The sequence below is a fragment of the Microcaecilia unicolor genome, chromosome 7, assembly GCF_901765095.1.
Source record: "Microcaecilia unicolor chromosome 7, aMicUni1.1, whole genome shotgun sequence".
In the NCBI taxonomy this organism is placed as follows: Eukaryota; Metazoa; Chordata; class Amphibia; order Gymnophiona; family Siphonopidae; genus Microcaecilia; species Microcaecilia unicolor.
In genome coordinates, this window is record NC_044037.1 from 308949184 (window position 1) to 308976995 (window position 27812).

General features: G+C 43.9%; 1 protein-coding gene across 1 annotated transcript in view; it reads right to left on the reverse strand.

The window, feature by feature from the left end:
* LOC115475152 (adenylate cyclase type 10-like) overlaps positions 1–27812 on the reverse strand; it is a 155007-nt gene that overhangs the window by 77913 nt on the left and 49282 nt on the right. Inside the window, exons 7-11 of the mRNA XM_030210893.1 lie at positions 26123–26213; positions 25951–26039; positions 21430–21621; positions 11495–11616; positions 9203–9279 (exon numbers count right to left, since the gene is read on the reverse strand). Coding sequence (XP_030066753.1) covers positions 9203–9279; positions 11495–11616; positions 21430–21621; positions 25951–26039; positions 26123–26213 — 571 coding nt within the window. The remainder of the gene's footprint in view (positions 1–9202; positions 9280–11494; positions 11617–21429; positions 21622–25950; positions 26040–26122; positions 26214–27812) is intronic.

A 27812-nucleotide genomic window follows, 5' to 3' on the forward strand; every position in this document is an offset into this window, starting at 1 on the left:
GACTGGGAGCAGGCATGAGAATTTTGAATGTGATTGATGTGGAAGTTTTAGCTAATCGATTAAAATGAACTGGCCAAGATATAGCAGAAAATGATCAATTTGCAAGTCCATTGGTACCCTATAATTTGGGATAGTCAAAAACTTAGTATACAACTACTAGTTAAATTTAAAAGTCAATGTTACTCAACAGAATGCTATTCAGATTGATGAAAATGTTTATGTTTCACACATTTTTAATTGGACTGCTTGCTCCTTACAAAGGTTGCATGTAGACATGCAAAAACAAAGAGCACAGTTAGAATTAGTAACTCAGAATTACCATATATGGCGGACAACACAAACGGACTCCATATACTACCTCATAGAATGGCATAAAAGGTGCAAAAACATACTAGATGAAATAGCACCCTTACGAATAAGAACCTCATGTAAGCTTAACTCGATACCATGGTTCAACAAAGATCTGAAAAAGCTAAAAACGCAAACCAGGAAACTCGAACGAGCATGGAAAAAAAACAAATGACGAACACACAAACACAACACATGGAAACAAACCCAAAGGAAATACAAATATGAAATAAGACAGACCAAAATATCATACTGTAAAACCAAAATAGGGACAGATTACAAAGACTAGAGGAAATTATACCAACTCGTGAACAAACTGCTAGACACCAACTTGGTCACCACAACAAATACAGACATCCTACCCGCAGACAAACTTGCCGAGTACTTCAATGATAAAATTGTAAACCTATGCAACATTCTACCTCAGGACAACATCGATATCAAAAACTTCCTTCACGAGTTAGACCCCACCTTTGGAGAATACCCAGCTGACCGAACCTGGACAAACTTCGGTCTCTTAACCATTGAAACAGTTACCCAGTCGTTTAATAGGCTCTCCAACATTCACTGTCAACTAGATACCTGTCCCAGCTATCTAATAAAATCCACCCCTGACCGCTTCATTGCTGACCTCACATCCTGGTATGGGATTTGCGTTACAAGACCTATAAGGAGAGACTTGCTGAACTAAACATGTATACTCTGGAAGAAAGGAGAAACAGGGGTGATATGATACAGACGTTCAAATATTTGAAAGGTATTAATCCGCAAACGAACCTTTTCCGAAGATGGGAAGATGGAAGAACGAGAGGACATGAAATGAGATTGAAGGTGGGCAGACTCAAGAAAAATGTCAGGAAGTATTTTTTCACGGAGAGAGTAGTGGATGCTTGGAATGCCCTCCCGCGGGAGGTGGTGGAAATGAAAACTGTAACGGAATTCAAACATGCGTGGGATAAGCATAAAGGAATCCTGTGCCGAAGGAATGGATCCTCAGGAGCTTAGTCAAGATCGGGAGGCGGGGCTGGTGGTTGGGAGGCGGGGATAGTGCTGGGCAGACTTATACAGTCTGTGCCAGAGCCAGTGGTGGGAAGTGGGACTGGTGATTGGGAGGCGGGGATAGTGCTGGGCAGACTTATACGGTCTGTGCCCTGAAGAGCACAGGTACTAATCAAAGTAGGGTATACATAAAAATTAGCAAATATGAGTTATCTTGTTGGGCAGACTGGATGGACCGTGCAGGTCTTTTTCTGCCGTCATCTACTATGTTATATGTTACATCCCACCTAAACTACATGTTCCAGCAAAGCCTCTTCCCAAAGGAAAATGGTAATATCCTACTTACACCAATACCAAAAGATACCAAGAAAAAAGCAAATGAAATCACTAACTACCGTCCAGTAGCATCTATCCCGCTGATAATGAAACTGATGGAAAGCTTGGCAACCAAACAACTTACTGATTACTTAAACAAATTCTCAATACTACACGAGTCTCAATCAGGATTCTGCCCCCTCCACAGCACTGAAACAGTACTAATCACTCTCCTAGCCAAATTCAAGCAGGAAATAGCAACAGGCAAAAGCATCCTTCTCCTCCAATTCGACATGTCAAGTGCATTTGACATGGTAAACCATAATATACTACTAGACTACTTCAGGATTGATGGAAATATACTTAGCGGGATCAAGAGTTTCCTGACCACGAGAACATATCAAGTGAAATCAAATTCAAACATATCATCACCGTGGAAAGCAGACTGTGGAGTACCTCAAGGATCACCATTATCACCAATCCTCTTCAACCTGATGACCCCACTAGCCAAGTCCTTATCCAAGGCCTCAACCCTTTCATCTATGCAGACGATATCACAATGTACATTCCATATAAACACAAACTGACAGAAATCACCAACAAAATCAAGCTCAGTTTGAACATCATGGAATCTTGGGATAATGCATTTCAACTAAAACTCAATAAAGAAAAAACACACTGCCTCATCCTCTCATCCCAATACAGCGCAGACAACCCCACAAATATCAACACCCCAGACTACACCCTCCCTATCTGAGACAACCTGAAAATCCTCGGCGTTACACTAGACCACAACTTAACACTAGAGAGCCAAGTAAAATCCACAACAAAGAAAATGTTCCATTCAATGTGGAAACTTAAACGCGTGAAACCATTCTTCCCGAGAGAAACATTTCGTAACCTGACACAATCAATGATACTAAGCCACTTAGACTACTGTAATGGAATTTATGTGGGATGCAAAAAACAAATCCTAAAGAAGCTTCAGACAGCCCAAAACACAGCAGCCAGACATATTTGGAAAAACACGATTTGGAAGCGCTAAACCTCTCTGAGAAAAACTACACTGGCTCCCAACCAAAGAACGTATTGCCTTCAAAACCTGCACCTTGGTCCACAAAATTATTTGCGGTGATGCCCCGGGATACATGACAGACTTTATTGACCTACCCACCAGAAACATCTAAATCAACACGAACATATCTAAATCTGCATTACCCAAGATGCAAAGGTCTTAAATACAAATCCACTTACATAGTAACATAGTAGATAACGGCAGAAAAAGACCTGCATGGTCCATCCAGTCTGCCCAACAAGACAAACTCATATGTGCTACTTTTTGTGTTGATTTAGATGTTTCTGGTGGGTAGGTCAATAAAGTCTGTGGGAGGTGGGAGGTGGTGGAAATGAAAACGGGAGGGCATTCCAAGCATCCACTACTCTCTCCGTGAAAAAATACTTCCTGACATTTTTCTTGAGTCTGCCCCCCTTCAATCTCATTTCATGTCCTCTAGTTCTACCGCCTTCCCATCTCCGGAAAAGGTTTGTTTGCGGATTAATACCTTTCAAATATTTGAACGTCTGTATCACATCACCCCTGTTTCTCCTTTCCTCCAGGGTATACATGTTCAGGTCAGCAAGTCTCTCCTCATACGTCTTGTAAAGCAAATCCCATACCATTCTCGTAGCTTTTTTTTTTCACCGCTTCAATTCTTTTTACATCCTTAGCAAGATACGGCCTCCAAAATAGTCCAGGTGGGGCCTCACCAACGACTTATACAGGAGCATTAACACCTCTTTTCTTCTGCTGGTCACACCTCTCTCTATACAGCCTAGCAACCTTCTGGCTACGGCCACCGCCTTGTCACACTGTTTCGTCGCCTTCAAATCCTCAGATACTATCACCCCAAGATCCCTCTCCCCGTCCGTACCTATCAGACTCTCACCACCTAACACATACGTCTCCCGTGGATTTCTACTCCCTAAGTGCATCACTTTGCATTTCTTCGCTTTGAATTTTAATTGCCAAACCTTAGACCATTCTTCTAGCTTCTGCAGATCCTTTTTCATGTTTTCCAGTCCCTCCCTGGTGGCCACTCTGTTACAAATCTTAGTATCGTCCGCAAAAAGGCAAACTTTACCTTCTAACCCTTCGGCAATGTCACTCACAAATATATTGAACAGAATCGGCCCCAGCACCAATCCCTGAGGCACTCCACTACTCACCTTTCCCTCCTCCGAGTGAATTCCATTGACCACTACCCTCTGGCTTCTGTCCGTCAACCAGTTCTTAATCCAGTTAACCACTTCAGGTCCTATCTTCAGCCCGTCCAGTTTATTCAAGAGTCTCCTGTGGGGAACCGTGTCAAAAGCTTTGCTGAAATCTAAGTAGATTACGTCTATAGCACGTCCTTGATTTAATTCTCCGGTCACCCAAAGAATTCAATGAGATTTGTTTGACACGATTTCCCTTTGGTAAAACCATATTGTTTCGGATCTTGCAACTTATTGGCTTCCAGGAAATTCACTATCCTTTCCTTCAGCATTGCTTCCATTACTTTTCCAATAACCGAAGTGAGGCTTACCTGCCTGTAGTTTCCAGCTTCTTCCCTATCACCACTTTTGTGAAGAGGGACCACCTCCGCCGTTCTCCAATCCCACGTAACTTACGCATCCAGCTTTTCCTGCATAAGCACATAACTATGGAATGCATTACCAACAGCCGTGAAAACAACATACGACCACCTAAACTTCAGTAAATTACTAAAGACTAACCTGTTTGAGAAGGCATACCCTACCGATCCAACCTAAAAGACTGATCTCGGCAACACAACAAAAGCAAAGCACATAATGGCCATAACACATCCATTCCGTTGACTGTTCACATGAACTTCTTATTACCACAACATCACTTTGTATTTGTTCACACCGGAGACTGTAAACGCACCTTCGGTACTATGTAAGCCACATTGAGCCTGCAAACAGGTGGGAAAATGTGGGATACAAATGCAACAAATAAATAAATAAATTCAGGAACAGAATATGTGGAGGGGCGCCCAAGTTTTCCCGAGGATGTTCTCACAGGACGTTCCCGCGAAGGGGCGGGGAAACCCGTATTATCGAAACAAGATAGGCGTCCATCTTTCGTTTCGAAAATACAGTCGGGGACGTCCAAATCTTTTAGGTTGACCTTAGAGACGGTCGTCCCCGGTTTTCGGCAATAATGGAAACCGAGGACACCCATCTCAGAAACGACAAAATCCAAGCCATTTGGTCGTGGGAGGAGCCAGCATTTATATCATTCATAGTGCACTGGTCCCCCTCACATGCCAGGACACCAACCGGGCACCCTAGGGGGCACTGCAGTGGACTTCACAAATTGCTCCCAGGTGCATAGCTCCCTTACCTTGTGTGCTGAGCCCCCCAACCCCCCCCAAACCCACTCCCCACAACTGTACACCACTACCATAGCCTAAGGGGTGAAGGGGGGCACCTACAAGTGGGTACAGTGGGTTTCGGAAGGCTCACATTTACCACCACAAGTGTAACAGGTAGGGGGGGAAGGGCCTGGGTCCGCCTGCCTGAAGTGCTGCAGTACCCACTAAAACTGCTCCAGGAACCTGCATACTGCTGTCATGGAGCTGGGTATGATATTTGAGGCTAGCATAGAGGCTGAAAAAAATATTAAAAATTTTTTTTAGGGTGGGAGGGGGTTAATGACCACTGGGGGAGTAAGGGGAGGACATCCCCAATTCCCTCTGGTGGTCACCTGGTCATTTAGGGCACATTTTTGTGGCTTGGTCATAAAAAAAAAAGGACCAAGTAAAGTCGGCTAAGTGCTCGTCAGGGACGCACTTCTTTTTTCCATTATCGGCCGAGGACGCTCATGTGTTAAGCACGCCCCAGTCCCGCCTTTGCTATGCTTCCGACATGCCCCCGTGAACTTTGGTCGTCCCCGCGACTGAAAGCAGTTAAGGACGCCCAAAATTGTCTTCGATTATGCCGATTTTGGCGACCCTGTGAGAGGGACGCCCATCTTCCGATTTGTGTCGAAAGATGGGCGCCCTTCTTTTTCGAAAATAAGCCTGTAAGTGTACCGAGTATTATTGTAAAGGTTCCTTTAGCCATATATAAGGTAAGGCAAACTAAATTATGTGGCGGGCCATAATCGAACACGAACGCCTATCTCCATGGGCGTCTATGTCCGAAAACGGGTACGTGAAGAGGCAGGACAGACCGTATTTTCGAAAAAGATGGGCGTCCATCTTTCATTTCGAAAATACAGTTTGGACGGACCAAATGCCATGGATTTGGTCCTTTCTGAGATGGGTGGGTTTTTTTTAGCGATAATGGAAACTAAAAACGCCCAGCTCAGAAACGTCCTAATCCAAGCCATTTGGTCGTGGGAGGGACAAATGTACAACACTACCATAGCTCTTAGGGGTGAAGGGGGCAACTACATGTGGGTACAGTGGGTTTTAGAGGCCTCCCATTACCACCACAAGTGTTACGGGTGGGGGGGGGGATGGGTCTGCCTGCCTGAAGTGCACTGTAGTACCCACTAAAAGTGCTCCAGGGACAGGATTTCTTGCTGGTGTATAACCTTGGCATAGCAGTTCACACCTGAAGACTAATCTCGCTGAAAACGTCCTTTATTTGAATAAGCACATTTACTCACAGTTAACTGCAGATCAGAGGTTGTGCCCCACTGGCAACAAGTCTCCCTGGTACTGAGATTAGCAGTAGGTCCGAGCTGGCAGAATGGTGAACAATGCCCTCTTTCAGCAACATTCAAGGTAAGAACTAGGTTCTGTAACGTGGCTAACACATGAAAGGGATCTAAAAGTGTCTTACACAAATGGCCACTACCTCATGGACTACCGGAAACAAAACAGGGCACACTCTGACCCACTAAGCAGAGGGAAAAGCACCATGGGAGTAGAACCTACCAACTACCAACATCGTGAGCATTTGCCACAAGCTAGTGGAATCACGGAGCCCAATACCCTACACCCACCACAATGCATTGCTGATGTGACTCTGCAGTGCCCTTAACAGAAAAGGTGTCACACTCACCTGAGAGCCACATCAGAACCAGGGAAAGGCTGTCAGAGGATAGAACACATTCTGCTGTCATGGAGGTGGGTACGGCATTTGAGGCTGGCATACAGGCTGGGGGAAAAAGTTTGTAAAGTGGGGTTTTTTTTGGTGGGAGGGGGTTAGTGACCACTGGGGGAGTCAGGGGAGGTCATCCCCGATTCCCTCCGGTGGTCATCTGGTCAGTTCGGGCACTTTTTTGGGACTTGGAACTGAAAAGAAGGGTCCAAATAAAACGGAGCAAATTCTCGTCAAAAACGCCCTTCTTGTTTCGATTATCAGCTAAAGATGCCCATCTCTCCTCGGCCGATAACCACTCCCCAGTCCCCCCTTTGCCACACCTCCGACATGACCCTGTGATCTTTGTTCGTCTCCGTGACGGACTGCAGTTGAGGACGCCAAAAATCGGCTTTCGATTATACCGATTTGGGCTCCCACGGGAAACGGATGCCCATCTCCAGATTTGGGTCAAAATATGGGCGTCTTTCTCTTTCGAAAATAAGCTGGATAGTAACATAGTAGATGACGGCAGAGAAAGACTTGCACGGTCCATCCAGTCTGTCCAACAAGATAAACTCATATGTGCTACTTTTTGTGTATACCTGACCTTGATTTGTATCTGCCAGTTTCACGGCACAGACCATAGAAGTCTGCCCAGCAGTAGCCCCGCCTCCCAACCACTAACCCCGCCCCCACCACCGGCTCTGCCTCCCAATCTCCGCTAAGCTTCTGAGAATCCATTCCTTCTGAACAGGATTCTTTTATGTTTATCCATTACTATGCAATTTTTTTTATAATGCCTATGCTTTTTGGTACCCAACTGAGGCAACCTAAAATAATGCGTATTTATGTATCGTTAAACAATTATACCTATCTTTTGCAAGATTGTATCCCTACTGTCCAAGGGAAGATGTGCCCTACCAATCTCCTCAGTATGAACCTTGCTTTTTACAAAACTGCAATAAGCTATGTCAATGGAAAATTTTGCCAAATGTTAGTTACTGATCATTAATGGAGTTAGAAGATAATTATGTGGTATGTGTTGTTTCTACTTTTCCCATTACTACATGCAATCGAGTATTCCTGATTCCTTTTTCAGGTTGTTCACACACAATATTAGCTATCTTGCTATTAATAATCATTTATATGTCTTTAGTAATAAAACTCTCTTGCATGCAGACATAGACATTATCTAGAAGCACATTTCTCCACCACCTTTAACCATACAACTAGATTCCCTGTTTACTACTACTACTACTACTACTTAACATTTCTAGAGCGCTACTAGGGTTACGCAGCGCTGTACAATTTAACAAAGAGAGACAGTCCCTGCTCAAAGAGCTTACAATCTAATAGATAAGAGTGAGACAAATATAGGACAATCAAGCCATTGTGACATCACTGATGAGGTTGGCTCTTAGGCATTGGTGGAATGAGGCATTATGACATCACAATCTCAGCTCTGGATACCAGAGACTGAAACTCTTCACACTAAGGGGGGAAGTGGGCCAAGTATAGGACAGTCGAGCCATTGTGACATCACTGATGAGGTTGGCTCTTAGGCATTGGTGGAATGAGGCATTATGACATCACAATCTCAGCTCTGGTTAAATCACTGCTATATGTAATACTACTACTACTACTTAACATTTCTAGAGCGCTACTAGGGTTACGCAGCGCTGTACAATTTAACAAAGAGAGACAGTCCCTGCTCAAAGAGCTTACAATCTAATAGACAAGTGAACGGTCGGTCCGATAGGGGCAGTCAAATTGGGGCAGTCTGGATTCAGTGAACGGCAAGGGTTAGGTGCCAAACGCAGCATTGAAGAGGTGGGCTTTAAGCAAAGACTTGAAGACGGGCAGGGAGGGGGCTTGGCGTAAGGGTTCAGGAAGGTTGTTCCAAGCATAGGGTGAGGCGAGGCAGAATGAGCGGAGCCTGGAGTTGGCGGTGGTGGAGAAGGGTACTGAGAGGAGGGATTTATCCTGTGAACGGAGGTTACGGGCGGGAACGTAAGGGGAGATGAGGGTAGAAAGATAGTGATAGTTTAGAGCTATGAATAATACTGCACATTTAATGACTTATTTAGCTAAAATTAATCAGACATTATTAGAACATGAAGTTAGCAGTGTATTTTTAAAGGATGCTCTGTTGCTTTCTGTTACATAAGTTGTTTTGTTCAGATCATGCAGTATGCATGTGATCACTATATGCTCACTGAGAGGAAAACCCATAAAATCATGCGCCTTTGTCTTTGCCAGTTGACCCAGGCAGACAGGATGTGAAATATTGAAAATACTCTTATGTGAAAAAGTCATTTTTGAATAACAAATCTATTAATAATCATAGACTTATATAGGCTGCAATATATGCAGGTATGCAGGCACCTACTGTTTATACATTCGATGCCCTCATGAAAAACTAAAAGACTCCTGCCCACCTTACCTGTGTATTCATGTCGGAAAGGATGTCCAACCACACCACAGAACACAGGTCCACTAGTGACACCTATGGAAACAGTTCTAGGAAGAGAAAGTGTATGTCATTGTCCACTCCCAGTATTTTGGCATCTCCCACCCCTCTAATAATGTAAGGCTGCAGTTCCCCAGCTCCATTCCCTATAAGATGTGTGACTGCCACCACTCCCTTATTCATTTTCATCTGCCTTAGAAAAAGTAGTACCAGCAGGATTTATCAGAATGCAAACACTGTCAGTATCCAGCCTGCTTTGAGAAAAAGTACATATACCATACTGGGTCAGACCAAAGACCCACTGAGCATCCCCATTTCTGACAGTGGCCTGCCCAGAAGAATTCTAAAGAGTAGACCCTTTCCTTGCTACTGACAACCAGAGGTAAGCAGTGGCTCTTATGCATTTTACCTCCACAAATCCAGCACTGCTATTTACTTTCACCATTACTTCCTGCAATAAACTCCACAGTCTAATTGTACGTTGATTAAAGAAAAATCTTTCTCTGATTTATTTTAAATGTGCTACTATTAGGGGTATGCAGCAGGGGCGTAGCTAGACACCTAATTTTGGGTGGGCCTAGGCCTAAGATGGGTGGGCAGAAGAACCTTGCCCCGTCCCACAGGTGATTTGGTCTCTCCTTCTCTCGCCTGCATGCCATATGGTCTCTCAAACATCCCCCCTCTCCCGTATACCTTTTAAATAGCAGATTTTCACCAGCAGCGAGCAGCAACTAATACACACTGCTCATGTTGGCCCCACACCCTTCCCTCTGATGCAACTTCCTGTTTCCGCCTAGGCAGAAATACATCAGAGGGAAGGCTGGGGTTCACTGCTCACTGCAGGTGAAGATCTGCTACTTACAAGGTATGCAGGAGGGACACTTGTTGGGAGTTTTCGGCTGGTGGGGCTTGGGGATCCCTGCCAGCCACATCATAGGTATGCTGCTACTGGGTGGGCCTGAACCCAAAGTGAGCCCACCCTTGGCTACGCCACTGGTTTGCAGTCCACAATTTTTAGTTTCCTGTGAACTTATTGGATTTTTCATTTTGTTTGGCCTTTTTCTGTATTTGTTTTTTTCGGGAGGGGGTTTGTCATGTCATCAATAGATGTACTATTGATAAGGTTCGAGAAGGGAATTCTTAAGACCTGCACCAGCAATTTCATCTGACTGGTCAGATTCTGAGTTTACAGAGATTGGGGGCTGCACAGAGCCTTTGGTTAGCATTAAAACATCTTTGATTCACAGTTTGAAAAATTAGTTTCTGCCCTACCACTTCTTCACTGGACCTTATGCCTTCATAAAAGTGAACAGTCTTTGAGTGGGTCTTCTCCTAAGATGGAGTCTCTTGATGGGTCATACTCCAGCCTGTTGGAAAGAGGCATGTCTCCACCCATTACCCTAGAAACCAAATTTGGATCCAGGTGTACCTGCTCATTATTGCCTTGTGTCTAATTCATCTTTTGTTTCAAAGGTGCTTAAGAGAATGGTTCTGGGATCAACTGCTGGTCTGGTAATTTTGATAAATTATAGCCATATTAATTTGGATTTCTGGCAGGGCTGACTGTGTTGGTTTCACTAGATCTGAGTTCTGATTTCGATCTTGTTCATTACTCTCTTTTGATTACTCATTTTAAAGAACTTACGTTTAAAGGAACTATTTTTTAGTGGTTCATGTTTTACCTGGAGAGCCAGAGCTGTTGAGCTGAATGGAAGACTAAGTTGTTACATAGAAACAGAGAAAAATGACGACAGATAGACCATATGGCCTATCCAGTCTGCCCATCCACGCCATCTACTATCCCTTTCTCTCCCTTAGAGATTCTAAGTACTTGTTTCAAGCTTTCTTGAATTCAGATGCAGTTTTCCTCTCCACCGGGAAGCTGTTCCGTTAATTCACCACCCTTTCCATGAAGAAGTATTTCCTCAGGTTACTTCTGAGTCTATCCCCTTTCACCTTCATCCTATGCCCCCTCATTCCAGAACTTCCTTTGAATTGAAACAGACTCGCTTCCTGTGCATTTATGTCGCATAGCTATTTAAATGTCTCTATCATATTTCTCCTCTCCTGCCTTTCTTCCAAAGTATACATATTGAGATCTTTAAGACTGTCCCCATAAGCTTTATGAAGAAGACCACTGACCATTTTAGTAGCTGACCACTGGACCAACTCCATCCTGTTTATATCTTTCACATCTTATCTATTCTATTTCCTTATCCCATTAGCACATCTTTGGTGAGGATTGGATAGAATTTCTCTGCTCACTTGACTTTAAGTAGCTCTTCAGAACAGAATTGATGGATGTTAAATGCACTCCGTACTGCATGGGAGCACTCATCTTCCTGTTTATCTCCAGGTAGTCCAAACAGACAGAGAAAGGTGCATCCCTGAGAATATAAACAAACAAAACTCCATTACATCAGCCTTCAAGTTTCCCTCTCCATGTGAAATCCTGGTTATAGGAATATGTATTGCCAAGTATTAAGGTTCTAAGAAGGACAGACAGAAACACATCCTATATAATAAAAAGCACCTCCAACATTCTGAAGCTGACTCCGTGGCACTGTGGCAGTGTAGGGTTCGTAAGTCTGTAGTTCAGCGTTTCATTGGCTCTCACTGTCCCCGCCCTCACATCGAGGAAACAGAACGCTGCATAGTTGCCAAGCAAACAAACACGACATCACAGGAACGAAGAACCAATTAGACAGAACGGAACTTGGAGGAGGGAAGTGGAGTGGATTGAATCTCTAACAAACAATCATATACAGGGAGGTACGAACATCAGTGGAGGCAAATGCACAGAACGGAAGGGAAGACAAACATTTAATCACTTTGTCACTCACACACATCACACACACACACAGACATCACATCGCATCACACACACAGACATCACATCGCATCACACACACAGACACATCAAACACACACATCACACACAGACATCACACACAGACACATCACACACATCACACACACACACACAATCACTCTGTGTATCTCTCTCTTACACTGTCTGTAAAACACACTGTCACTCTCAGTCTCTCACATGGGCAATTGTATGTTGCATTCTCACGAGTAAGGAGCTCTTCTGATGTGATTGTTAAACTGATTGAAGGGCCTGAACAAGGAAAACTTTTACCACATTGTAACACAGTCTACACAAAAAATATTGTATATAAAGAAATCTTACACATGTAAACAACAATTATATTCAGAATACAACCATGAAAACATTAATGGCAGGAACTCATTACATTGCTAGCGCCCATTTCATTGCGTTAAGAAACGGGCCTTTTTTACTAGTAATTATTAATTGCCCCCTTCTTGCACTCCTTCCTTCAATGCTTCTTCTTACTTCAACTGTAGTAGCTATGGAAAAGCCCTTTCTTTGTCTTAAGACATCTTATATCATTCAGATCCTTACTTAATGAAGCAGCTTTACAAACACTAATCCATTCATTATTGATAGCCAAGCTGGACTATGGTAATAGTATATGCTGGTATCTCTACCCCTAAATCTGAAACGTCTGTGGACATTGCACAATACTCAGAAATGCAAATGAATACGATCATGCAACACCACTCTATATACTTTATCAATATGGATTCAAATTCAAATTAATGACAACACAAAGATTTATATGAGGAGACATGATTCCTATGTTACATCTATGATAATACCTTACACCCCAGGGTGGGAGTTGAGAACTGCCCTGTTTGCTCGGGCACAATGGGAAACTACATGTCAAAGAGCATTTTTTCTATAGGCTTTCAATTTCAATTTGAGCTGAGTAGCCCTAATGCTGTGGTTCCCAAACCTAATCCTGGAGGAACCACAGCCAGTCAGGTTTTCAGGATACCCACAATAAATATTCATGAGAGAGATTTGCATTTACTGCCTCCACTGCATACAAATCTCTCTTATGAATATCCATTGTGGATATCCTGAAATTCTGACTTGCTGGGGTGCCTCCAGGACTAGGTTTAGGAACCACTGCCCTAATGGTTAGTGTAGTGGTCTGAGAACAAGGGTTCAATTCCCACTGCAGCTCCTTCTGACTCTGGGCAAGTCACTTAACATAACAGTTGCTCTTGTATATCGCTACTGCCTCCCAGTTCTAAACTCTGCAGTAGGTCAGGCATCTGCACACGCATGTTTGGGGGATAGAGAGTAGGCGTGCACAGCACAGCTTCATTGCCACATGCCAACCGATTAACAAACGGTTAGTGTGTGAGTCCTTTCCATCCACTAAACAGGTGTCAGTAAGGGCTCATGTGACAATAGCCATGAGCTCATTTAGAAATCAGAGCCTGCCCATGAATAGAAAACATGGAAATGAGGCCATTTTTGAGCCACGCTAAAAGTGCCTCAGCACATGAGGAAACCCTAGCCAGTGGCCCCCTTTTAGCGCAGCTTAGTAAAAGGGCCCCTTAAAAGTATTGTTGAAAGCTCATTATTTGATATTAGCTGTAACTTTTGAATGCTTAGGGAACTAGGTAGGTTTGGTCAAACCAATACTCTTTATGAAAATTCAGGGGAGAATTGCTGGATGTGCCTGGAGGAGAGGGCAGGGGAGAGAGGAGAATTGCTGGATATAAATGGAGGGGGAGAGGGGAGGGAAATGCACCACCTGTAAAAAAGAAATTTCAGCACCCCCAATCATTTTGAAAAGTTGGCTCCTATGGTTTGATGTATTCTTACTGTACACCGCCTTGAGTGAATTCCTTCAAAAAGGCAGAAAATAAATCCTAATAAATAAAATAATTACATTATCTCGGTGGAACCTCCAAAACATTATAGAGGAGCAACTACAGTTCTAAGCACGACCCAAGAAGTGTCAGAAAGAACATGAAAGTGTGTAATGGATAATTTGATTAACACTCTGAATTTACTGTCTATTTACTACATTCCCCTGTCGGTAGATCTGAGTTCTAAAGCTCCTAAATTATACTGATATGCAACAGAGACAACCCAAGAGTTATAAAATACAGTTAATTTTATTTGCAAGCCAATATAACAACCTTATTTGACAGAGAGACTGTCAGTATTAAATCAAATAAAATCAAAAACAAACATATCATCACCACGGAAACCAGCCTGCGGAGTACTGCAAGGATCACCATTATCACCGATCCTTTTCAGCCTCATGTTGACTCCACTAGCCAAGACCTTATCTACCCAAGGCCTTAACCCATTTATCTATGCTGATGACGTTACACTATACATCCCCTACAAACATGACCTGGCAGAAATCTCCAACGAAATCAAGCTCAGCCTAAACATCATGAACTCATGGGCAAATGCATTCCAACTAAAACTCAATACAGAAAAAAACCACACAGTTTCATCATCTCTTCCCAATACAATACATACAAACCCACAAACATTAACACCCCACGACACACCCTCCCTATCTCAGACAGCCTGAAAATTCTCAGAGTAACAATAGATTGTAGCCTATCACTAGAGACCCAAGTAAAATCCCCATAAAGAAAATGTTTTTCTCAATGTGGAAACTCAAACACCTAAAACCATTCTTCCCGAGGTAAATATTTCGTAACCTGATACAGTCAATGGTACTAAGCCACGCAGACTACTGTAATGGAATCTATGCGGGATGCAAGGATCAAATCATAAAGAAACTTCAGACCGCCCAAAACACAGCAGCCAGGCTTATATTTGGAAAAACGCGTTTTGACAGCGCCAAACCACTCCGAGAAAAACTGCATTGGCTACCAAAGAACACGTCACTTTCAAAATCTGCACAACTGTTCATAAAATTATTAATGGCGAGGCACCAGAATACATGACAGACCTCATCGACCTACCAACCAGAAACGCCACAAAATCTACACGATCATACTTAAACCTCCACTACCCAAGCAGTAAAGGACTCAAATACAAATCCACCTATGCATCCAGCTTTTCCTACTTAAGCGTACAACTATGGAACGCACTACCAAAAGCAGTAAAAACTACGCTCGACCACCTAAATTTCCGGAAAGCACTAAAGACAGACCTGTTCAGAAGAGAATACCCCACCAACCCAACATAAAATACCTGAACACTTGTGATACAATACAACTAAAGACCATAATGGACATTATCTGACTCTTCCTCTCCTCTCCCTCTTTTAAGTTCCCCCCAATTACCTATCATACCACAATATCACTTTGTATTCATTCATACCATGTATTTGTTCAGACTGGAATCAGCTAATGTCGTTAACAGTAAAATGTAAGCCACATTGAGCCTGCAAAAAGGTGGGAAAATGTGGGATACAAATGTAATAAATAAATAAATGCACATGTCAGGTAAGAGAGGATAAGAACAAATACTTCATATAACCTTGTTAAAAATAAAAGTGAATCAAATGAAATATATATTCTCTGGACCACAATCGGGCCTTCTGCCTATCACCCAAGAACTTATAGAGCTAGTATTTATACCTAATAAAAGCAAGTCTCTCCTTCCTTGGATGAAGGTGGGTCAGCAGGTTCTGGAGCTGGCAGGACAGGGTCTGTGGTGTTCCAGTTGCAGAGTTGTTTACAAGCTAAGGAGAAAACATGAGACCATTCCAGCCTGGATCTGAATGGGTTATCAGATCAATTCTGGTATCCAAGATGCTCCTTCTATCTCGATTTCATCAGGGATCATGTCAAATAGTTCTGGCTCAAGACGTTATAACTTGAAGAACCACAAGGTTGCCCCTTTTATGTCATTCTGCTTCTTGCTGGCCTCCCACTTAGTCACCTCTCCCCTCTCCAGTGGGTTCAAAACTCTGCTGCCCGTCTCATCTTCCGCCAGGGTCGCTTTACTCATACTACCCCTCTCCTCAAGACCCTTCACTGGCTCCCTATCCGTTTTCGCATCCTGTTCAAACTTCTTCTACTAACCTATAAATGTATTCACTCTGCTGCTCCCCAGTATCTCTCCACACTCGTCCTTCCCTACACCCCTTCCCGTGCACTCCGCTCCATGGATAAATCCTTCTTATCTGTTCCCTTCTCCACTACTGCCAACTCCAGACTTCGCGCCTTCTGTCTCGCTGCACCCTACGCCTGGAATAAACTTCCTGAGCCCCTACGTCTTGCCCCATCCTTGGCCACCTTTAAATCTAGACTGAAAGCCCACCTCTTTAACATTGCTTTTGACTCGTAACCACTTGTAACCACTCGCCTCCACCTACCCTCCTCTCTTCCTTCCCGTTCACATTAATTGATTTGATTTGCTTACTTTATTTATTTTTTGTCTATTAGATTGTAAGCTCTTTGAGCAGGGACTGTCTTTCTTCTATGTTTGTGCAGCGCTGCGTATGCCTTGTAGCGCTATAGAAATGCTAAATAGTAGTAGTAGTAGTAGTAGTAGTAGTAGTTTTCTCTGAACCCAGGCTCTGCAAATGCTGGATCAACTCATTCAAGAGTCATTGTTGCAAAACAACACGTACATGTTACCACAACTGCCCGCCTATTACATCAGTCAAGTGAGACAAGGAACTTTCCTGCTGACATTGCAGACCTTGGCAAATACTGGCAAAGCCCTATGAAGAAAGACTAAGGAGGCTAGGGCTTTTCCGCTTGGAGAGGAGACGGCTGAGGGGAGACATGATAGAGGTATATAAAATAATGAGTGGAGTGGAACAGGTGGATGTGAAGCGTCTGTTCACGCTTTCCAAAAATACTAGGACTAGGGGGCATGCGATGAAACTACAGTGTAGTAAATTTAAAACAAATCAGAGAAAATATTTCTTCACCCAACAAATAATTAAATGTTGGAATTTGTTGCCGGAGAACGTGGTGAAGGCGGTTAGCTTAGCAGAGTTTTAAAAGGGGTTAGACGGTTTCCTAAAGGACAAGTCCATAAACCACTACTGAATGGACTTGGGAAAAATCCACAATTCCAGGAATAACATGTATAGAATGTTTGTACGTTTGGGAAGCTTGCCAGGTGCCCTTGGCCTGGATTGGCCGCTGTCGTGGACAGGATGCTGGGCTCGATGGACCCTTGGAGGCATATTTTCAAAGCACTTTGGGAGGCTAAGTTCCATAGGTTTCTATGGAACTTTGGGAGGCTAAGTGCTTTGAAAATGAGCTTGTTGGTCTTTTCCCAGTGTGGCATTACTTATGTACTTATGTAATTAAGGAATCCTCTGAATTAGATTGCAAGAGGTATAATAACAAGATCTATTAAGCTATCTGCAGGGGTCTAACTCCTACAGATCAGCTATTCAAATAGTCTCCACAGAAGATTAGAAGAATCCCTGCACTATAAACATCACTTTATCCTAAAGAGAAAGAATGGAAATTATTTGGAGCATAATATTACCTAACAATTAAAAAACATATGAGGTGCCCTACTGGGTCAACCCCAAGGTCCATCTATCCCAGAATCTTGATTCCAAAAATGGCCAGTTCAGGTCACAAGTATCTGTCAGAGTCCTAAAAAGCAGCAAGATTCCATGTTACCTACCCCCATGTTAAGCAGTGGCTTTCCCCAGGGCTACCTTAATAACGGTTTATGGAAAATACCTCCAGCAATGAATTCCAAACCTTTTTTAAACCCAGCTACATAAAATGCTTTTACCATTCTCTCCAGCAATGAATTCCAAAGCTTAACTATATGTTGTGTGTAAAAAATACTTTCTCCTATTTGTTTTAAATGTGTTCTTGTTGCTCTGTAAATTTATTTATTTATTAATAGCATTTATACCCCGCTCTTTCCCGCTTGATAGCAGGTTCAGTGCGGCTTACAAGCTATGGTACAAAGTATCACAGAGATAACGCAAAGTATGGTACAAGGTATGGTACAAAGTATCACATGGATACACAAAGTATGATACAAAGTATCAAGAGATGTTCAAGTTAAAAGAGTAGAGACAATGGGGAGAGATGTGGGGGAGAGGATTGGAGTATGGGTAGTGCTGGTGGTGTGGAATTCGGTTCGAGAATTAAGTTGGGTTGTTTGGGTAAGCTTGTTTGAAGAGGTAAGTCTTCAGCAGCTTTCGGAAGGGTAGGTGTTCATTGGTTGTTCGGATGTGTCGTGGTATTGCGTTCCAGAGTTGGCTGCCTATAACGGAGAAGTTGGATGCATAGTAGGTTTTGTATTTGAGGCCTTTGCAGTTGGGAAGATGAAGATTGAGATATGTTTGGGAAGATTTGGACCTATTTCTGGCTGGAAGATCGATCAAGTTGGTCATGTAGCTTGGAGATTCGCCATGGAGGATCTTCCTGGCTGTTAGGCTTCCTGGCTGTTCCTGTCCTAGTCGCCGCTGCCCTGAATTGATTAAAACTAAAAGCAAGCTATAATCTCCTGGAATCCTGACTTCTCAAGCTGGACATCACATCCACCTTAAAAGAAACTGCTTCAAGCTTCATCAGACAGCAAATCTACAAAGAAACTTTCTGTTCCAGCAAGGATCTCCTGCATCACTCTCCATAGCAGCCTCCATTAATGTGAGTTATCCAGCTTAATTTACAATCAAACCTGTTATTTTGTAGCATACTTCCATTGGTAAAAGATCCTTTCTAAAACTGCCTCTCTATTGTAAACTTATTACCTTGCCTGTATTAGAAATAAACATTTTCTTTTAAAGTTAACTATCTGGCCTTTATATTGGGAAAAGCACATGTTCTCACATGTGCAACCTCCAAATGCTCTAAGCACATGTTACCTTTTAAAGTTACACTGATAGCACATGGTCGCTTTTTAAACTTAGTGCCATGCTTTGAGCACATGTTCCAAAACATACAGTGCAGGTTAATGTAATTAATTTGAATTTAGTATATAAAATTCCCCTCTATTCTTACGTGATTATTATTCTTAACAATTTACCTTTAATTGGTATAGAATAAGTATGTATAAGAATAGAGAATCGAATTAGAATTGGAATTACAATTGGAACATAAGAACGTTTCATTTTGTAATTCTTTGCGACCACATGCTCTGAGTAATTCCCTCTGTTAATACATATTCTATTATTAACTAGAGAAATATTATATTATAAATTTATTCCTTTCATTTTTATTGGCCCTGATTATCTTTCCACATTTAATGCACCTTACATAATATTTATTTATTGCATTTGTACCCCACATTTTCCCACCTCTTTGCAGGCTCAATGTGGCTTACAATAATCATGAATAGTGGAAATATATTAGAAAATAGACATAGAGGGGCATAATTGAACGAAAACGCCTATCTCCATGGGCGTTAATCTCCAAGAACGGGTCCGTGAAGGGGCGGACCGAACCGTATTTTGGGAAAAAATAGACGCCCATGTTTTATTCAACGATGTGTGAGCTGGGCGTTTTTGTTTTTCAGCGATAATGGAAAATGAAAGCGCCCAGCTCAAAAACGAATAAATCCAAGGCATTTGTTCGTGGGAGGGGCCAGGATTCATAGTGCACTGGTCCCCCTCACATGCCAGGACACCAACCGGGCACCCTAGGGGGCACTTTTACAAAAACAAACAAAAAGGTAAAAGAGCTCCCAGGTGCATAGCACCCTTCCCTTGTGTGTTGAGCACCCCAAACCCCCTCAAAACCCACTGCCCACAAGTCTACACCATTACTATAGCCCTAAGGGGTGAAGTGGGGCACCTACATGTGGGTACAGTGGGTTTGGGGGGGTTGGACGACTAATAAGCATTAAGCAGCACAATTGTAACAGGTAGGGGGGGATGGGCCTGGGTCCACCTGCCTGAAGTCCACTGCACCCCCTAACAACTCCTCCAGTGACCTGCATACTGCTGCCAGGGAGCTGGGTATGACATTTGAGGGTGAAAATAAAAAGTTGAGAAACTTCATTTTTTGTGGTGGGAGGGGGTTAGTGACCACTGGGGGAGTCAGGGGAGGTCATCCCCGATTCCCTCCAGTGGTCATCTGGTCATTTAGGGCACTTTTGGGGGCCTTATTCGTGAAAAAACAGGGTCCAGGAAAAGTGTCCTAAATTCTAGCTAAAAACGCATACTTTTTTCCCATTATCGGTGAAATGCGCCCATCTCTGTTCGTCAGATAACCACGCCCCAGTTCCGCCTTCGCCACACCTCTGACACGCCCCCATCAACTTTGTCCGCATCCGCGACGGATTGCAGTTGAAAACATCCAAAAATCGGCTTTCGATTATACCGCTTTATTCGGTTTTGTGAGATAAACGTCCATCTCCCGATTTAGGTCGGAACTTGGGCGTTTTTCTCATTCGATTATAAGCAGGATTGTGTTGCAGAAGGATCTTGGGCAATGATAAGACAAGATAGTAGTATAACAAGCCGATATTGTAAGACAGTTCTGGATGTATGTGGAGGAGCTGTGTATATTCACATTGGTTGATCCTTGTGGTATGCCTTGTTAAAGAGATGGGTCTTCAGTAGTTTTCGGAAGTTCATTAATTCGTAACTCGTTTTTATGTTGTGCGGCAATGCGTTCCATAGCTGTGTGCTAAAGTTTGATGCGTGCGTTAGTATTTCAGACCTTTGCAGTTAGGGAAGTGCAGAGTCAGGAATGTAGGGGATGATCTTTTGGCATTCCTGGGTGGTAAGTCTACCATGTCTGACATGTAGGCTGGTGCATCTCCGTGAATGATTTTGTGAACTAGGGAGCACACCTTGAACGTGATGCGTTCTTTAAGTGGGAGCCAGTGTAGTTTTTCTCGTATGGGTTTAGCACTTTCATACTGATTTGGCCACAAGGATAGTCACTCCCACCCTGAGTGGAGGAGTGGCCTAGTGGTTAGGGTGGTGGACTTTGGTCCTGGGGAACTGAGGAACTGAGTTCAATTCCCACCTCAGGCAGCTCCTTGTGACTCTGGGCAAGTCACTTAACCCTCCATTGCCCCAGGTACAAATAAGTGCCTGTATACAACATGTAAGCCGCATTGAGCCTGCCATGAGTGGGAAAGCGTGGGGTACAAATGTAACAACAAAACAACAAAAAAAAGTCCCTGAAGAGGTAAAGTATATTTCAGAAACTCAGAAAAACAAAAATTCCAAATACAAGGTACAGCAAGGTGGAAAGCTCAGAGTCGGTAGAAGGACACAGATAACAGCAACTACTAGGATGGTCAGAGATTATAAGGATGAATATAATATAATATTCTTTCCCTCCTCCAGCATGTAACTTCCGTCCATCTCCAAAGTTCTCCATTGTCCTTCCTTCCCCAAAGTCATGCCCCAAGTTCAAGCACCCACACACCCCCTCACCTTGTCAAACATGAAGACCTTGTTGATCTTGCCTTTGTATTTCTCGATGAATTTGGTGATACACCAGCCGGTACTCTGCATGATACTGCATTGGAGGTCTGCATTTGTATTTTCCTTGAGCTGCAGGTTCAGAAATAAAATGGTGACTGGTCGCATCTCTGACAGATACTCCAGTGGTTGCCCATCATCAATCTGTTAAAAACACACAAGTTTGCAAATAGAGCAAGTTACTTCATAACTGAATATAAGACATTAGTGATGCAAGTGCATTTGATAAATGCACTGAAAAATTATGTTATTGCTCATCATGATTAATAAATATAAATAAATAACTAAATAAATACATTTAGTCCCACCCAGGGGTGCAGAATGGATGATGACGAAGGTCCAGTTTGTGAGTAGACCTTTGAGTGAAGCTTTCAGTTAAATGAACAACTTTTTATCTATAAGCCAATACTTCAAGGTAAGACATAATTAGTATTATATGAGAAACCAGTATTTCAGTTACAGGACCTAATGCTGTAGGGAGGAAAACCACACTGGTGAGTGTTTACCTGCTAGGAAATTATGTTCAAACTTAGGGAAAGGTGGAGTTGGGGTTGAATAAGTAATTTCAGTGTCTTTTTATATCACTCTGCCTAATTAACAAAGGAAGTTTGTAATATATTTTAGTGTGTATAGTTACTGTTAAGTGCAATTCGAGCATAGTAGTTACTAAACTCACTGTTTTAGATTATAAAAGCAGTTAGAGCTAATAAACTCCCTCCTACCCCAGACTTACTTGTTTTATAGGCTTTTTCAGCCATTTATGAGTATAGTAGGTTTAATTAGGGGCATCTTCATTAGCTCTTAGCAATACAATTTTTTTAGTTCCTTGAGGCAAACCTAAAATATCATGACATATAACTAAAGGGTCATGGATTTGTTATACTGCCTTTTTGCAGTACATTTATTATATACTAGTAAAAAAGGCCCGTTTCTGTAGGCAAGGAAACGGGCCTTAGGCAGGTAATTCCCCCCCCCCCCCCGTGCTATGGCCCCCTCGAACCCCCCCCTTCCGCGAACCTGTCGTTCCCACCGCCACCGCTGCCGCCGTTGTTGTGCTACCTTCCCTTCCCGTAGGTTCCTCAATCATCTTCTTAGAAAGTTTAACTCCGTGCGTCTGACGTCAGACGCACGCGTGTGTCTGACGTCAGACGCACGGAGTTAAACTTTCTAAGAAGATGATTGAGGAACCCACCCGAAGGTAGTGCACAACAGCAGCGGGAGGGGGGTGCGGTTTTCGGCGTTCCAGGGAGGGGGATCGACAGGTTCGCGGGAGGGGGTGGGTTTCGAGGGGGCCATAGCGTGGGGGGGGGGGTGACAGCTGATTCCGAGGCAGTAGGAGTAGGGAAACACACGTACTCCTCCCCTTGCCTTGGAATCAGCTGTGTTGACGTCAGTGACGTCCGTGCGTGTCTGCCTCGCAGACCACTTGCAGCCAGGGAGCCACGGTCCCAAGCATAGAACGTTGGAGGTGAGAATTATTATATAGGACAGGTACTTTCTCTGTCCCTAGAAGGCTCACAATCTATGTTTTTGCACCTGGGACAATAGAGGGTTAAGTGATTTGCCCAGAATCACAAGGAACTACAGTGGGAATCAAACCCAGTTCCCCAGGTTCTCAGCCCCATGCATGAATCATTAGGCTACTAACCCTTACTCCTTTAGTAACCTCAATTAACAGTCCACCAATATGAAGATGCAAGCAGGAGCCTAGCAGCAAGATGGGAACTACCCAGTCTTTCGCAGTGAGTGTCACCTGTACTCGATGATCATCTCCCAGCTGATGAGAGATCATCTATGTATACTTGGTGGAAAAACCAGCACTCAAGGAACAAGTCTGATCTCTGGATGTTAAGAGTAGCAGACTTGGAAGAGCTGAAGAAAACAGAGAGGAAAACAGAGGAAACCTTCAGAAACATAGTAGAGAGATCCCATCTCCAGTCTGTGCTACCATGGAGGAAAAAGGTAGCCTGAAAGGAGACATCAACTTGGTGTGGCAGGAAGTGATTCAGTAGCCAGGACCAGCCCTATAAATGATGTGATATCCTCTGGCACTGAGAATGAATCTCCAAAAGCATGTGCTCAGGAGGAAGGGATGAGGACAGCTGTTTTAGTTGGGGATTCGATCATGAGGCATGTAGATAGTTGGGTGGCTGATAGAAGTGAGGGTTATTTGATAACTTGCCTATTTGGTAGAAAAGTTGCGGATCTCACACATCACCTAAATAAGATTTCAGGCAGTGCTGAGGAAGATCCACCTGTCTTGATACATGTAGGTACTATTGGCATAGGAAAGTGTGAGAGGGAGGTTCTGGAAGCCAAATTTAATCTTTTAGGTAGCTTTTTTAGAAATGCTGCCCGTTCTACTCGCAGTACCCAGAAGACAGGCAGAGCTCTAGAATCTCACTGCATGGACAAGATGATAGTGCAGGGAGAAGGAATTTAGATTTATTAGGAACTGAGCAACATTCTGGTGAAGGGGCAGCCTATTCTGTTAAAGATGGGTTTTATCTCAACCAGGGTGAAACCAGGCTGCTGACACCAACATTTAAAAAGGAGATAAAGCAGCTTTTAAACTAGAACCTGGGAGAAAGCTGACAGTCACTCAAGAGCGCAAGATTCAGAAGAAGATAACTTTGAAGGATGTTATCAAATCAGGGAAGTCAGGACATCCGGATGGAATGGCTGCAACAAAGACAATAGTAGACCAAAGTGTCTTTAAACTTGCAGTCTTTTCAAGTTTGTCTGCTCTTTTTTGAAAAGATTGCAAATTATTAGTTTCAACTGTTGAGCAAGTTGTTAATGCAAATAAAAACATTGTTTGAAGTATCTGTATACAAATGCAAGAAGCTTAAAAAAATTAGATGGGAGAAATATATACCACTACATAAAAGGGTAGATATAATATGCAGGTTGTAAGAGCAGGTGGAAGGGGTATAACCAATGGGGAACTGTCATGCCAGGGTAGAAATTATATCATAGTGAGAGAATGGATCAAAATGGTGGAGGGGTAGCATTCTATGTTAAAGAGTGCCTTGAATCAAACAGACTAAAAGTTTCACAGAATAAAAGGCCCGAGAGCTGGTCTTGACGGGCCCCATTAAACAAGGGCTGGGCCCGTTCGAATCAGTTCTGCATGGGCATGAGCAATGGGAGGGGGTCAGAGGCCATGGGGGTGACGTGCAAGGAGGGACGCGATGTGAGTGGCCCATTTAAAAACCGCTCACTCGGCGGGCCTCATGGGGAGGGCTGCTATTGGTGGATGGTGGCATTGGGGGGCGGGGCTAAGGGGGAGATTAAAAATAGGCCCTCCGAGGATACGGGTGTTGTCCCGTTCCTCGGAGGCAGTTTGCCCACCCTCTCGCCCTAGCATGGGGTGTGGGGTTGAGAGGAGGAGGTTGGAGAGGCAGTTTTTCTGGTTGTGTTTTTTTCTTTTATTCCAGCAGATGGCCTGGGAGTTTTTGTCACAGCAGCAAAAAAGAAGCAATCAAACCCCGAGCTACAGGAGCTATGGCTCATGGGGGCTGAGCCAGGGCGTGACAGGCAGGTCGGGCGACCCGGAAGATGTGCGGAGGTCTGCACGGATCAGGGCCCTTGCTGGTAGGGCGGAGCCCTGGGAGATGCCGACAAATTGCCACTTTGCTAATATGGCAAGCGGCGGAAGGGGGGGGGGGGCGAACTGTTGTTGTTAAGCCTGGACATATGTAGCTTGGGGTAGGGGGGGTCATTGTTTATTCCTGTTTTATTCATGTTAATAAAAGTTATGTAATATCAAACCTATAAATGGCAAGTGACCGACTCACCTGCAAATGCGCAGTAGAGACTTCCCTCTCTGTCCCGCCCCCACATCAAGACGTGATGACGGGGGGAGGGGGGCGGGACAGAGAGGGAAACTGTGCGGAAGGGGAGGGAGGGAACCGCTGACGTCGCTACCGCTCCCCCCCCCCAAGGTAGCCGCTACCGCCCCCCCCCCCCCCCGGAGTCGCCACCACCCCCCTTCACCCGGCCCGGGCCCTCTCTTCAGTCTATGTAACCAAGGGAGGTTCTTGGTTTGATTTCTTTGTAGCCCTGGTTTCGGGTGCTGACCCGCAATGAGCTAGCTGATGCCTGGACTGTGTGTGTGTTGAGACCAGGGTTACAAAAATATGGGCAGGTCCTTGTGGATCACCAGCATTCATTGTAATGATTGCCCAATTTGACTACTTGAGAGCAATTTGAAAGAAAGGACTGAAACTAAGTCAAAACTACTCCTGAAAATCCCAACTGCTTTGCATTGACTGCAGCTGCTGTTTGCCAGCCAGCCCCCTTGAAGCTACTTGTGCTATCAACCACCTGGTCTGCCCTAATACTTCAGCCTGTCCTGCCCCGTGTCCCTCCTTCTCCAGCATTTGAAATCATGGTCCCTTTACCTCCCACTATTGAATTGAGATCCCCTACGATAAGGTTTTATGCATGGAGTTCTTGCCATGGCCATACCTTTTGCAGCACAGTACCCATGACATATTTGCGCAGGGTGGCTTCCAGTTCTGGGTTGGGTGAAATGCCAGAAGCTTTCCTACAATATTCTGAAAGAAGCAAGCAAAAAGTCAGGTTATGTCTGGCAGGAGAGTGACACCTGGGAATTTAACACTGTTCATTGCCTGCGTACCTTCTGCGTACTCCTCATGGGTCACGTGGCTGCCATATTCTTCGATGTATCCTTCAAGATCAAACGAGGGCTCCTCTTTAATGAACTGCAACTAAGGGAGGAAGAAAAAGGGCTAGCAGTGAATTAAGTATGATATCAGGATTTGATTTTTCATATGCAGGTCTTCAATTGCATGTAGATTTCAAGTGGGTGGCAAAAAACACAGCGAAGATGACACAAGAATATGTTCTTAAGACAATTTGCATCTTTTTGCATCTAGATTGTGTATTTCATTTACATGTTTTTTTTATATATTGTAAAGGGGGGGGGGGGGGGGGTCCACTTCCTCTTCTTGGGTGGAGCCAGTGGGGCTCCCAGGGTTCCAGGACAGAATGCTGCAGATACTGGGACTCAGGGCCAAAGTATTTTATTATCAAGGCAATTTCTTATCAAAAATCATAATATATTCTTCAAAACAAAAAGTACAGCCCTCTTAATATAGTCTTCAAAAGAAAAAAAGGTACAGTCCAGATCCCAAAATCCCTCAGCAAACGCTCAGCTCCTCAAGACCTCGGGTCTTCTATTAGGGCATTAGCTTTCCCTTCCCCCTCCTTCAGAAGGGTTTAGTAAGAGCTCAGCACACTTCCAATATAGCACAACAGTTCAGAACAAATCTTCATGGACAGTCTTTGCACATCAAACCCATACCACAAATCACCTGCCTTTTCACAGCACAGAGGGAACCCTGTAACGAGCGGGGTTGGCAGTTTCTCCCACCTCTCAGCACCACACCTGGTGTGGCCTCCTCCACTGCCTTCAAGTGCTGGGTAGGGCAACCTTTGAATTCTCCCACTCCATGGTAGCTGGGTCCTCTCCCTTAGGCAGCTCCAGTGGCAGGCCTTCCCTCCTCCACATACTCCATGGAATCTCTCTCTCCATTCGTCTCTCCTGGTGACTGAGAGCCTCCAGAAAATCTGCTCTTATACTGATTATATACTGATGGCGAAGCCAGGGAAACTGAGCTTCATCCTTCCCTCTCCCTCTAGTGGGGAAGGGAGTAACAGGCTCACCCTGCCTCGAGCCATTGCTCCCCCTGCTGGGGCTGGGAATCCATTCCATTTTTTTAGGACTACTCTCTTCTCTCATTCTTGCAAGGACTTCTGGGACCCGTAGTTCTAGGCTCAATTGCTTCACTAGGGAATCTCTGGGGCTTGCCTTGTCACAATATTTATATTGCAATTTTATTAAAAAGTGCACATTTATTTGATTTTGATATTTATTTGATTGTGTCTTTTATTTGGTTTTATTCAACTATATATACAAACAGGCTGTTTTATGAATGTTTTAATTTAGAACATAAAGAGGGGCATAAACGAATGGGGCGCCCAAGTTTTCCTGGGGCTGTCCTCGCAGGATGGCTCCGTGAAGGGGCGGGGAAACCCGTATTATCGAAACAAGATGAGCGTCCATCTTTCATTTAAATAATACGGTTGGAGACACCCAAATCTCAACATTTAGGTTGACCTTAGAGATGGTCGTCCCCGGTTTTCAGCAATAATGGAAACTGAGGACGCCCATCTCAGAAATGACCAAATCCAAGCCATTTGGTCATGGGAGGAGCCAGCATTCGTAGTGCACTGGTCCCCCTCACATGCCAAGACACCAACCGGGCACCCTAGGGGGCACTGCAGTGGACTTCAGAAATTGCTCC